The sequence below is a fragment of the Pseudorca crassidens genome, chromosome 6 (assembly GCF_039906515.1).
Source record: "Pseudorca crassidens isolate mPseCra1 chromosome 6, mPseCra1.hap1, whole genome shotgun sequence".
In the NCBI taxonomy this organism is placed as follows: domain Eukaryota; kingdom Metazoa; phylum Chordata; class Mammalia; order Artiodactyla; family Delphinidae; genus Pseudorca; species Pseudorca crassidens.
The window spans coordinates 51,755,232-51,769,693 of NC_090301.1; the positions used below are offsets into that span (position 1 = coordinate 51,755,232).

General features: G+C 43.0%; 1 protein-coding gene across 1 annotated transcript in view; it reads right to left on the minus strand.

The window, feature by feature from the left end:
* ITGA4 (integrin subunit alpha 4) overlaps positions 1-2,063 on the minus strand; it is an 86,510-nt gene extending 84,447 nt beyond the window's left edge. Inside the window, exons 1-2 of the mRNA XM_067741330.1 lie at positions 1,716-2,063; positions 1,271-1,392 (exon numbers count right to left, since the gene is read on the minus strand). Of these exons, the coding sequence (XP_067597431.1) occupies positions 1,271-1,392; positions 1,716-1,912 (319 nt within the window). The 5' untranslated portion in view covers positions 1,913-2,063. The remainder of the gene's footprint in view (positions 1-1,270; positions 1,393-1,715) is intronic.
* Between the last annotated feature and the right edge of the window lie 12,399 nt (positions 2,064-14,462).

A 14,462-nucleotide genomic window follows, 5' to 3' on the forward strand; every position in this document is an offset into this window, starting at 1 on the left:
GAGAAAAAGCAAAGATTACTACCAAAAATGGGGGGAGGGGAGTGGTAAAGATTCAGTAACTAACTTATCCCAAAAGTCCATTGATAGCAAAGATAAATAGGAAAAAGGTACCAAATATGACCTTTTATTCACCATTCACAGATGACTCATCAGCTCAGCAGACAACATATCGGACTCGTCATTGAATTTTATTTTCACTGAAGATGCATACATGAAAGAAAAGGGCTTGGACATTGGACCCAGGCAGACCTGACTTTGACTTGAGGTCCCATCTTCCATTCACTAGCTGAATAACTTTAGAAAAAGTCCTTGCAACTCTCTGAGTCACAGAGTCCTCATGTGTAAAGTAAGAACAATGCCAACCATGACCCAGTGGTGTTTTGTGGAAAACAAGAAACATATATAGCAGTTCCTAACAATGTTTGAAGCAAGATAGGGTCTGCATTGATATTAGTTCCCCTTTCTTCCCCCATGTGTCTATGCAAAGCAAATTTGTTTTTGGCTTTGAAACATGAACTATCTCCTCTCCCCCATCAGAATGCATTTTTCAAGCTGTCACAAATCTAAGAAGAGACACTAAGAAATGATTTCAAATAGAGGTATCCATTTAACATCGGAGTTTCTGGAAAGAAAAATTAATAATTATATGTTAAACTTCATTTTAATTATATTAACAGTGGAGATGCCAATTTTTTCTTGTGCTCTCCTTTTTTACATTTCATATCTAAGTAAAACTGTATAATTTTCTTTTTCAGAAAGCCCTTGGGCTAAATGACAGGGTATGGGATCACTTCCAACTGCTATTCCTGATCTGCCCCTTAGCCTGTTCTTTAACAAGGCTGATAGGTCAAAGATAGAAATAAAATTCTCAAGTCTTGGCTCAGCTGGATCCTGTCCTTAATGTGCTGAGAGACTTTAAGATGTGTTTTACACTTTGCTGAGTGGGGGAGGGGTGGGTGGGGAGGGGAGAGGTGAGGAGAAGGTTTTATAAGAAATTTTTCTCCACGTAGTTTGGTCAGAGTACTGCAATCATTGTCATAAGCAAAAGGGAGAACAATATTGACGGAAAGGAGACCACTTTTATGTTTAGAAGGGAAGATGGCCTAGAGTTAAGTGAACGTCATTCGCTTTAAACTAAAAGTAATAGGCAACACGAGTTTTTCCAGGACTTCTGCTACCGTGGGGCTCACAAGTGTGTGTGTGTGTGTGCGTGTGTGTGTGTGTTTTGGGGGGAGTGGGTCACTAGCTCCCGGCCCCAGGTCCAACTCACCCAGCTGGAGCTGTTCGCACGTCCGCTCTGGGTTCTTTCCAATCCTGCATCTGTAAATCGCCCCAGGATTGACCACTGAAGTGTTGGCGAGCCAGCTGGCCGTGGGCGCCCCGACTACGAGCCTAAAGTGAGCAATGGGCACGTGCGCGCAGACGTGAGCCGTGCTGCCCACTGAACTCCGGGTCTTCACGGACTCCTCCGCCCACCACTCCGCGCACCCAACCCGCCACCCCAAACTCCAGGGCCTGGCTCCAGAACGCACCCCGGGTGCTGCCACCCCAAGATAAGTTAGTTTCCCGAGCACTTCTCTAGCGAGCTGGCCGTCGCAGGGTTCCCCTCCTGTCTCCCGCGGAGGGAGGAAAGTTTGAACCGGGCAGGGAATCCCTGAGGCGCCTTTCGCTCGCCGCTCTGAGATACCGAGGGCGCCGCCTCCGACCCCACTCACCATCGGTTCGCCCCGTGGCTGTGCAGCACCACCGAGTAGCCGAACAGGGTGTCGGCGGGGCCCTTGTAAACCATTGCGCTCTCGGTGTCCACGTTGTAGGGGCGCCCGGTCGGGACTCCCAAGCACAGCAGTAGCATCACCGCCTCCCATACGGCGGCCCCTCGCGGGCCCGGCCCGCACCTCGCTTCCGCAGCCATGCGCTCTCCGAGGGGAACATTCAACACCAAACGGCCACTGTCCGTCCCAAAGTTGCACGGGATGAGACGGTCGGCCAAGGGGAAGAGCGCCCCAAGAGAAGAGGATCAGCGTGTCCGGCGCCGGCAGGCGGGCGGGCGGGCGGAACGGGGGTGGGGGGGAGGGACAGAGGGAGGGAGGGGAAGTCAGGCAGCGGCGGGCGGAGCGATCAGAGGTGGCCGGGGACGTTGCGCGCTCGCCGGTCCCCACGCCCCGTTTCTGCAGTCTGGAGGTGCGGTGCTCACGTGGTCCCGGGGCGCGGGCCGCTGGGTGGGGTCCCGGGCGCAGTGCGGAGGCGCAGGACCCGATGCCGTCTCCCCGCGCGTGAGACTGTAGGGGGCGCTAGGGGACCTTGGCTGCGCAGAACGCGCGTCCAGGCCGGGGCCTCCTAGTCCCGGAGCACGGGATGACTCTGGGCTCCCGGGACTGCAAGAGTGGAGCCGGAAGGGGTCCGGGGCTTCGCCTTTTATCCGTGATTGAGGCCTAGATGTTAGCGGCGTGGCCCCAATCCGACCCGCGCGCGCCCCACTATGAACGCAGAGGCTCCTCGGCCTGCCCGGAGTAGCCCAAAGGCCGGCCACAAACCTGGGCGCCGGGAGGGACTGCGGCGGGGAACTGTCCTGATCTTTCGTTGATAGTTAAGCGGTATACCTGATTTTGGGGGCACAAGCAACCACTGGGGAGCCACAAATTAAACACAAAGCGCACTCCCTGAAGGCGCCCGATAAAGACGTTATGGTATATCACTTCAAGACTCAGAACCCTGCACTCTTCTATGCCCACTTCCTTCCTCCCCATACTTCCTCTTAAGTCCGGGCTGCTTGCTTGAGGAGCAGTGGCTCGAGCTGAAAGGCACAGGCGGGCAGTTTAGGTTGTGGCCGAGTCCAAGGGCAAGTCTGGGTTAAGGAAGCACTGTGACTTGCCTCACTTCAACGGATTCCTCCCTCCGGTTCTTGATGCTCCCCCTTCCCACGCATCCACTCAGTTCCCCCGGATACACCTGCCATCAGAGCTTAGACCCAGCTGAGGTCAAGAGTCAGGCATCATAATGAGCCTCTGAAAATGCGCTGGGGACCCACAGCACAACACACCTGAACTGGGTTTGATTCTCGTCCTAATTAATCCAGGTGTGCCTCAGGTTTCTTTCTAGAGCAACCAAAGACAGCCATAGATAATTAGGCCGGTATTTGCAGGAGATGCAGGTACAGTTATTAATTATTACTGTTTGGAAAAAAAGAGAGAAAGAAACAGCATTCATCAAATGGTGTGTGTGTGCGCATGTGCATTAAAACCATACTGAAATAGCACCTCTGAAGTTGTAAAGGCAGACACGTAATTAAATTACTTGTTCACTCACTCAGCATATTCATTGCGCAGGCACTTTGCTAGGTCCACAGGATGCCACGGTGAACAAGGCAGGAGAAGCTTTCAGGAAAATTTTCAGCCAAGTGGTAGACAAATATTTACTAACTAGAGAAAGTTCTGGATGCTTTAGGGACAGTTAGAGTTGAAGGACAAGGAGGGTTGTTAGGCTAAGCACTTTGAGAGGAGGGATGCGGGACAGGGCGAGCAGGGCCAGGCAGAGGAACCAGAAGAGGCGGTCTTGGCTAGAGCAGTTAGCGGCTCCCACACAGGATCGTACAATATGAGGCTGAGTAGGGAGGCAGGGACACGCTGTGAACCTCCTAAGCCAGGCTAGGAGTGTTTATGCTGGAGCTAAAAGGAGGCTGTTGGAGAACTGGTCTGGATCAGCTGCGGGTTTCAGAAGCCCTCACACACCCTCAGGCACTGGCAGCGTCAGAGCCACTGATCTGAACCCCTACCTCTTTCTTTCCCTCCTTTCACCAGAATCTTACACAATGAAATCCACTCAACACAATTCTTTCACAGGATAACTAAGAGGAGAGTGGCCAGTAGAGCACTTCATAGGGCAGGACCTAATTTCTGTGATGGTCATTATGGTTATGATTTCACTACATTTGCAGAAACAGCCACCCTTTATGATCTCATACACTATGGTAGCCCCGAGTTTTCTTCCTCCAAGGCTTAGAGAACAGTCCATGTTTCCTAAATTGGGAGAAATAAAGGGTATTTAACATTGCTATTACAGAGCCTGAAGATACTGCTCTAACCCCAATCAATTACTTTTGCAGGCAAGGGTGAGAATCAGGTGGGGGGTGGAGAGCATGTAGGCAGGAGAACAGAAAGACTTTTTCAAACTTCTCATGCCTATCACTCACTCTCAACTGAACCAAAATATTCAGTCATTCAATTAATGTGTCATTTGATTAATATGTTTCAAGTGCCCACTGTGTGCTAGGAGATGCGTTAAGGTCTCAAATAAAAGACAAAATACAAGTGATTTCTATCCTTGGTAAGAAGTCCTCCCCAGTAGAGAGGATTCTAATATGGGCTCACCCAGTTTCTCAGCTGTTATCAGGAATGAGCATTTCTCCTTGAAAGGCTCTCTTTTCATGACACTTTTTGAGCCCTTCCCTCCTTTCTATCTGGCCACTCCGAGTTTCCTTTGCTGGCTTCTTTCCCTCCACCCTAAGTGTCGGAAAGGCCTACGGCTCCATTCTGAGCCCTCTTTCCTTCTCTTTCTCTCCTTCTTAAGAGCTCTAACCGATTTCCTGTATCTTTAAGTACCAACTAAATAATCCCGCTAAATACCACCATGATTCCCCAGTTCGTGTCTCCGGCCTGGACCTCTCTTCTCAGCTCCAGACCCATACGCTTTACTGCCTACCTGACATCTCTACTTGGATGTCTACTGGGCATGGCGCACGTAACACGTCTAACACTGAATTCTGACCCGTATCTCAATTATTCCTCCACTCAATCTTTCTTTCCCCAAAACAGCACTCCATCTGCCCGGTTGTTCAGACCAGAAACTTGGAAAGTAATTCTGAGTCCCCCCTCTCTCTCTATTCCCCACATCTAATCCATCAGTAATTAAGTTCTATTGATCGACCTTCAGAATATATCTCCAGCTCATCGGTTTGATGAGCTTCTTCTGCCCTGCTACTACCCTCTTTCAAGTACGGTAATCTCATCTGAGCTGTTCAGGAATCCAAGACCTGATCTCCCTATTCATCCCATCCCCACATCATCGATTTTCTACATAGAAGCTAAAGTGAATTTTTAGAATTCTAAATCAAATCATGCAGGCCACTCCCTTGCTTAAATCCTTTTTTTTTTTTTAAGACTTATTTATTTATTTTGGCCGTGTCGCGTCTTAGTTGCGGCACGGGGGATCTTTCATTGCAGCACGCAGGCTCTTCATTGTGGTGCGTGGGCTTCTCTCTAGTTGTGGTGCTCAGGCTCCAGGGCCCATGGCCTCTGTAGTTTTACATGAGCTCTAGTTGAGGCGCATGAGCTCAGTAGTTGTGGCTCGCAGGCTTAGTTGCCCTGCGGTATGTGGGATCTTAATTCCCTGACCAGGGATCGAACCCGCATCCCCTGCATTAAAGGTGGATTCTTTACTACTGGACCACCAGGGAAGTCTCTGCTTAAATCCTTTAAATAGCTTCCCATGCTCTTCTAGTACAAACCACACTTAACATGGCCTCCAAGGACTGGCCTCTTTGATCTGGCCTCTGAGTACATTGCCAGCTCACACTGGCTTTCCTTAAGTGCATCAAGGTTTTTTTCACTCTCTGTGCCCTTGCCCACATTGTTCCCTCTGCCTGAACACACAACCTCTGACTTCTCACGTGATTCCTCTCTTTCTTCAGTCTCAGTTGAAAGATCTTCTTCTCACAGATGATTTTCCTGCCCATCCACTTAAAATAGGTCACCATATTGCAGACCATCCTGTTCATTCTCTTCATAGCTCTTTCATTTATAATCACAGGTGTCTTTACCTTTTCATTTTGTCTTCCTCTCTAGAGCACAAGGGCAGAACACATGTTGTGTTGTTACGTTATTCACCACTCTATCTCCAGCACCTGATACGCTGCCTGACCAACAGCATGTGTGCAGTCAGTATTTATGAATGGCCCTTGCATGATTTGGACTTTTAACATCACTAATGTCATAAACTGAAAGAAATCTGGATATTTATAAGTCTATGTTCATGCATTATGGATGTGTCCTTTGGCAGATTCAAAGATATACTTTGCAAGTATACAAAACATGGGTCTTACTCTTAATCAGCTTATAATTTATAAGGAGAGATATGATATGCCTTGAGAAAAAGAAAAGAAAAAGCAACCAGAAAAGAAGAGTTGGAATAGGGAGGGAGAGGAGAATGTGTTTGGATAATGCTGGCTGGGTTCTAGAGATGAGTCTGAGATATTGGTGGAACATCCATAGACATGTCTAGCAAGTAGTTTTTAAGATTTTTTAAAAAAGCTTTTTTATGTTTTCTTTAATAGATATTTTTAAATTACCAAAGTAAAGCATGTAACATGTAAAACAAGTAGTGATGCATAAAGAATATATTTGCGATCTCTTCCTGCCTCCCTCTAACCCAACCTTCTAAAGTGTTCCCTTTCCCCAAGTAAAACAACTGCTTCCAAGTGCTTGTCTCAAGGTCTGCTCTTGGGGGATCTGAGCTACGACATAGGAGATAATTTTTTTCACAGTAGTAAGGTTCCCAACATGAAACAAAAAGCTCTTTTACCCTGATTGGTAACATTAGTCCAAATTTCCTGATGCTTGAATATAAATATAAACAACCAGGTTCCTTTTTAAAGAAACATGAAATAATGCTTCTCCTCGTTATAAGAGTTCTGAAATGGGCTGAGAAACTGTGTAAAACATACCTCAGAATCCCCAACCCTGGAGACTGGGGCATTTATCCAAGGACTCACCCTCTACTGGTGGAGAGCTAACCTTGCCACACTTACAGGTTGCACCTGTTCACAGGCAAGCACGTTCCCACATGCCAGAGGAGTCCTCAGTGGGAGATGAGGGACAAAGGCACCTGAGCAGGGAAGTTGCCAACCTTGGAAACTGTACTGGGCAGGGGAGCTCTGGGAGCTCAGGTGGCCCAAGGGGCGGGGAGCATCGACAGCATTGGCCACAACTGCCAATCAAAACCATACACAGTTTGTTAGTGTTACTCAAGCTTGGTTTTTAATCTCTTAAGTTTTCTCTGGTTGGCTGGGAAAACGAGTGAATGTGGATAATGCACTTTAATGCAGTACTTAGAACATAATCGATACTGAAAATAATAGTAGCCCTTTCTCCTTCATCCTTCTTTTCTTCTCGTATCATCATCATTAATGATGCAATCTGTACAGAAATAAACTACCAACGGAAATAAACTCTGTATAGAAATCTGAGTTCAGTGCCAATGACTCATGTGGAAGGTTGTTTAAGTTAATAAAAGGCATTTTCTGTCTCTATTTGCTTCTGTTTATTTATTCACTCATTCAACAAATATTTATTGAACACCTATTACGTATAACTGAGAGATGTTATGCATAACATGGCAGACAGATTTGGGATTCTTTTCCTCTTGATACTTTTATCCCCTTGTCACTTTTCAGTACATTGACATACATAAGCAGATGCTTTTTTCTACAACTATGAATACATCATTTCCCTTTCAGAGACCCTTAATGGCTCCTCCCCCAATTCAACCCAATTAAGTTAGAATTTCTTGCCTGGGGCCTAATACCCTCCATGCTGGGCCTCAAACTTTCTTTCAACCCATCCCAAACACAGCCTATTTTTCCTTCCCTCTGGAAATGTTCCCTTTAGTTTGGGAAATGAACAGATCAAGAAATAACTATTTGAGCCAGTAGGTACCAAATACCATACAAAATGGTGCCTAACAGAGAAATTCAACAGACAAGTTTCTTCTGGCTGGATTATTCGGGGCAATTTTTCTGGAATAGAAGGACAATTTTGAGAAATTTCACTTTTTATCAGTCTTTTTTACAACTCCTGAAACTACTGATACTTTATAACTTCTTAAACTAAGTCTATTTCATGCTTCAGTTCAGAAGAAGAAACAACTGCTTCTCTTGTTACAGTGTATAAAGGACCTGGTATAAAACCATTCTCCCCTCAGAGCACATAGTTACTATGTGACAACATTCTATCTCATAAGTAATCTGATCTGGAAGATTGGATTTGTGCACTGGAATGATTTAACAACTGGTCCATGCAAGATCTCAAAGGTTCACAAGACACACAGTTTACAGCATCACTCTCTCCTATTATCAGAGGTTAGAGTCCATGTAAAAGGGCTATACAACAGCGTCTTATCTGAAGCCTTTCATACGCATGACCTCATCTTGAAAAACCGAGTTCCTAGGCACTTTAGAAAAGGACATGGTAAATAAACAGTGTAAAATTGATTAATCATGGGTAAAGTTTTATCACACAACAAACGTTTATGTACACATATCCCAAGTACTCTGAGGATACAAGAAGTTAAAGATGTGCTCTTATTCTTGAATAGCTGGCAATCTAAATAGATAGATAAATCTGCCAATTTAATTTAGATAGACAACACATGCAGACCTCAAACCAGAAAACAATTTCAAAGCAACTTACAAAATATGTTGTGAATATAGCAAAAGCTATATAATGCACTTGTGATGCTTTCAGAATAGCAAAAGGTTTTGTTGGGGGACTAAAAGAAATAAATTTAGTTTAATCTTACACTTATGTTTCTTTTGTTTTGTTTTCTTTTTTAAAAAAAATCAGAGCAAACTGGGGGAACACAGAGATTAGTCTTTGTAGACTAGATAAAAGAGATAAGAAAACATCAGAAACTAAAATATCAGTAAATAGGAGGAATGTAAACAGTGGAAAGAGGCTACATCACTTTGTAAGGACAATAGTGCAAAATAAGAGCAATAATTTAATGCACCAAAGTTCCCTGAATTACTTAAAATCCCAAAGAAACTTTGAGAAAATAATTATAATTTGGATTAGTAAAACGTAATGAATAATACTACAAATACAAAAATAATTTCAGCTCTATCTCACATCTATGCATTGGAAGTCAGCAGACAGCTTGGATATTCTATTTTTGGAGCACACTGAAAAGCTTTGTTTATAACAGTTGCACAGTATATTGACCCAATAAAGTAAATTCCCTCTGTTTACAGAAACTTAAAAAACTATTTTGGTTTTAAAACCACATGCTGTTCATAAGGAACTCATCAGAATTGTAGATGAAAGTGAAAAAAAAAATTTCAGACCCATATTTTTTATTCTGGCCAAAGGATGGTAATACTAATACAATACAATTATATATATATATATATATATATATATATTATATATATGGTGGATTGTAGAACTACTTCTTACTCTTTTCATTGCTTCACGTAAAAATCAGTAAGCTTTTTAAAAACCAGTTTTAGAAACCATACAGGGATTTAGGAGACATGAAACTGATAATGGAACTGCCCTTATATTTTTACAGCTTTTTTTAATCCATCTTTATTGGAGTATAATTGCTTCACAATGCCGTGTCAGTTTCTGTTGTACAACAAAGTGAATCAGCCATATGCATACATATATCCCCATACCCCCTCCCTCTTGTGTCTCCCTCCCTCCCACCCTCCCTATCCCACCCCTCTAGGTGGTCACAAAGCACTGAGCTGATCTCCCTGTGCTATGCGGCTCCTTCCCACTAGAACTAGCTATGTTATTAAACTGAAAGGGTTCACTTAGATTGTCTCTAATGTTTTCCACTCTCCAAATGTTATTGTTTTAAGTTACCATTCACAACCAGAGAATCCTGTTCTTACAGAGCCTGCAGTAGGAATCAAAAAGCACACACAGACAAATAGGCAGGGGAAGGGCATTCAATTCAGTTGCTAATTCTTTTCGAGAAGGTGAGATGAGCAACTGCAAGGAGAAAAATATGAATCTTGAATAAATGTCAACTCTACACGTCTATATGTCAATGTCTATAATTGGATATCTTATCTATCCATCATTAACTTATCATATGCTGGCTTAGTTAAGTATATGCAAATAGAGAAGTTTAACTCATATATGTGTCTTCTGATAAATGAGCAAAAAGTAAATTGTGCTTGTGTGGGTCTTTATAATTTACAAAGTACATTTTCCAAGCTGTGCTAAAGTAGATGTGAAGTAATTATCAATAAAGCTTGTATGGTGCAAAAGGAAATAATACAAAACGCAACATGGTAGCCAAGACTACATTTTTTAATTAAAAACCAAAACAAAAATAAAACCCCATGGGGACATGATTTTCATCAGAGGCTTAATCTGGAATTTCTTCGTCTCATCTATAAGTGAGCAAGTAAGAGCAGTACTGCAAAACTCAGAGATGAAATGTCAAAAGTCTAGACAGATCACAGACAGACCTCAGGGACAGGGAGAACTGCAAAGACAGAGCATTCCTGGAGTAGTACAGACCTGATTAAAATGATTTTGCAGTGTAATTGGAAAACACTGGAACCTCTGTTATTAGAGATTGGGCTTTGAGTGAAAAACTGAGAAGTCTCTGTATTTAGAATGAACTGTCTTTTTTTCAATTAATTTTTTTTATTAGAGTATAGTTGATTTACAACATTGTGTTAGTTTCTGCTGTACAGCAAAGTGAGTCAGTTATACATATACATATATCCACTCTTTTTTAGATTCTATTCCCATAAAGGTTATTACAGAGTACTGAATAGAGGTCCCTGTGCTATACAGTAGGTTCTTATTAGTTATCTATTTTATATATAGTAGTGTGTATATGTCAATCCCAGTCTCCCAATTTATCCCTTCCCCCCTTTTCCCCCTTGGTAACCATAAGTTCGTTTTCTACATGTGTGACTCAATTTCTGTTTTGTAAATAGGTTCTAGAATGAACTGTCTTCTAAAAGGAAGTGCACCTCAGGTCCTATTAATGTGATACAAGTACAAACCAGGGCATGGAGGTAAAGGATGTACAGGAAGCAGGTCAAAGAACAGATAAGAAACAGCATTGACCATGCCAGTAAGAATTTTCTTGGCCACGACTGGGTAAAGATTATTACTGATTCTTCAGGGAGGACAGATTGAAAATTACTATCTGAAGTCTAACCTAGCTGATTTTTAAAACTTAGTAGTACCGTAAGTCACATGTAGTTCACATTACTCTGTGAGTTTAGTCAATCCCAGCTGATGTTTTATTACTAGTACAAAGTACTGAGATGCCAGCTTTAATTATACCTAAAGCATCTTGACTAAAAATTGCAGTCACTACTCTGCTGCCTAGAATACATACCAGTTAAGTAGGAGGTAATGTTATTTTACCAAGGCTCATTCCTGACTACTTAAATACTTTATATCATAGGTTTACATACTCTTAAGTTTATTGATCCTTAGAAGAAAATACTGTTAGGTAGAATGATTTATTTCATTTTAGGATAATTTATTTCATTTAAAATACTGTTAGGTAGGATGATTTATTTCATTTAGAGGTGAGGCAATGGCTTCCAAAGTGTTAAGGGCTTGCTCAAGGTGAGGGACTACATTCCTGACCCTTTCATATTCCCTTACAAGGAAACTGGATTGGCTTATCTAGAAAGACTGCTATCAGAATGGGTGCCAGGGCTTGGGTCTCTGGGAACAGAACTGGGCAAAAAATAGAAAGACCTTCTTAAAGTCTGAGTTAGAGAAACCAAGATGAATCCATTTAACCAAAGAACAGAAGTGGGGAAAGAAGAAAGCAGAGCTAAGGTTCAGGAAACAGGCAGACTGACAAAACAGGAGCAGGTCCAAATGGTCCTGGGCCATTGCTGTGAACAGAGCGGAAGCATGTATGGCTTGTCTCGACTGGCTTTAACATCTTAAAGATACGGAGATTGCCCGGGGAGGGTGTTACAGTATTAAGTGACTGAGATAGAATTCAAGGACTGGTCTGCAATTCAAATGTACTATTTTTTTTAAAGTATTTCTTTCCAACATACCCCAGTGCCTATGCTATCTGTGTATACAGAGGAGAAGCTCAGTATCTGAAGACATCTGAAAAAGAGTCTACTCTGAGTAATCATCCCTGATTCCACCAAGAAACCATGCCTTTAAATGTTGGCAGTACCTACTTGTTTAATTCCTAGCTTAGTTGATTTCAGATTCACAACTTTCCCCTTGTTTTCCTTGTAAACTAAGGAAGCCTTAGGAAAGCAGACTCTGAACCACTCTCTCTGTCAAGGCAGTTTTGAGAAGCGACTCTGCCTAGCCTAGTGCTTTTCATGTACAATAAGGGTCAGGAATCGGAAACGAGGCTGAAGGAATGAAATTGAAGAGAATGATTTTCTAGATCCATGGAAGTCAGATCTTAATAATGAGACTTTATTAAAAATAATTCCTGGAGTACCTGACCTACCTATGTTCAGGTATAAATGTAAAATTGAATCTATTTCAACCTTCATTCAGAATAATTTTCAGGTTATTGGCACTTAAGACATAATTATCCCTTGTAACAACGGGGTAATCGTTACTGCCAATAATTAGGGGTGGGCTATACTAACATTTAATTGAACTCCAATAAGTTGATAGTATAAAGACTGCACTCCAAGGCTTCAGCAAGCTTGCATAATTCATTAGGGGCAGTGGACATGGGCCCTGCAGTAGACAGAGCAAGGTCTGGGTGGGAACGATCCAAATCTTATCACATTGCTCTTCTACAGCTGTCGCTTCTACAGGCCTCACCTTCTATTCAGACATGGAAAAAGTTACTATATGGCTTTCAGCCGTTAAGTGATTTTGGAAGTGTTCATAAATCTTTATGAAATCCAATTCAGTTTCCAACTAGGAACGGTTTAGGAAATGGGCAGAAACACTTTCATAGCTCCACGGAAAAATCTTCATTGAGTCAAATGAAATTTTAGCGGCTTGACTGAAAAGAATACTTGCTTTGGGATCAATGTCCATATTGACAGCAGTTGCTGCCAATGGACATTTTAGCAACTTGGAGTCCTTCAGGCAGTTTATAAAATAAAAACAATAGAGCAGAACGAGGGTGGGGCAGGATAAACCTTTTCCACTGCCCTCATAACAGACTCTCATTCTAAACCACACTGTCAATAGCATCAGACTATTTTTTTTTTAAGAAAGAATTGGAAATTTTTATTCGAGCCAAATATGAGGATTATTACCCGGGAAGAGCATCTCAGAAAGCTCTGAGGACTGTTCCGCCGGCTAGAAGTCAAGACACAGTTTATATAAGTTTTTTTTTTTATAAATTTATTTATTTTATTTGTTTAGTTTTGGCTGCATTGGGTCTTCGATGCTGCGCATGCACTTTTCTCTAGTTGTGGCGAGCGGGGGCTGCTCTTCGTTGCGGTGCACGGGCTCTAGGCGCACGGGCTTCAGTAGTTGTGGCTCGCAGGCTCAGTAGTTGTGGCTTGTGGGCTTTAGAGCGCAGGCTCAGTAGCTGTGGCACACGGACTTCATTGTTCCGCGGCATGTGGGATCTTCCCGGACCAGCGCTTGAACCCGTGTCCCCTGCATTGGCAGGCGGATTCTTAACCACTGTGCCACCAGGGAAGCCCCTATATAAGTTTTTTGAGATGGGGGGGCTGTATATCGATGAGGTATTATTGACAGTTTACATGATCCATATCTAAGTACCATCGTGGTGGGTCATGTGACCCCCTACAAGATCAAGAAGGAATGCTATATTCCAAGGAGTTGTCCTGTTGCTTCTGGGAGAATGTTGCTCTTTATGGCTGAGTATGCATTCCCGTCAATGGGAGAGGCCTGGTCAATGCACAATGCACGATGGATGGGGGTAGGCAGGCAGCCAAACAGCAGAGAAGAACCTTCATGTTTAAATTTTTCTTGTCTTGCCACAAAATAGGAACTTTATTTCACACCAGTGACCCCTGAATACATGGGAAGCCACAGGCAAAGCCCTGCATGTCTATTTTTTTTAAGCCAGGAGAACTGTCTTAAAAAAAAAAATCCCAGATTTCATAACTTCATTAGATAGTCCTTCACTAAAAGGACTTCCGAACAGCTTTTCAATTGAATTTAGGGGAATTCCTTGTTTTTCACAAGAGAGAACTCAGCAAAATGAGACAAGAGATGTACACAGGCTAGGGATATTGTTTGAAGTGAGATGGTAGTGTGGCTAGTAAACAACATCAAAAGGTCTCCTAAATGGGAATTGAAGTGAAAAGAGAAACATCTGTCTGAGGGTAAGCCTTCTTCTTCTTTTATATTCCTCTGTATTTGTAACTCAGATGTCTGTTCACAGATAAAATCTGCCTTCTTCTTTTGGAACCTCCCTGACCACTTGTCAGTGCCCATATCTTAGGAGATCTGCTTCCTCTCAGGTTCCCCCATCACAAGAATGACTCTGATATCCTTCCTTCAGCAGTCCATGCTGGAATGCTGTCCAGTCTCATTTTAAACCTGGATTGGTCACGATAAACTTGAGGCATCAACAAGTAAACTACAGACAAGTTCCCTGTTTTCCTTGAACTCATCCCATGCCTGTATATTCATTCTCTCTCTCAGTGAATATTTACTGACACCTACTCTCTGTCAGGCACTGTGCTCAGAGCTACAAAAATAAACATAATTAAGACAGGTTGC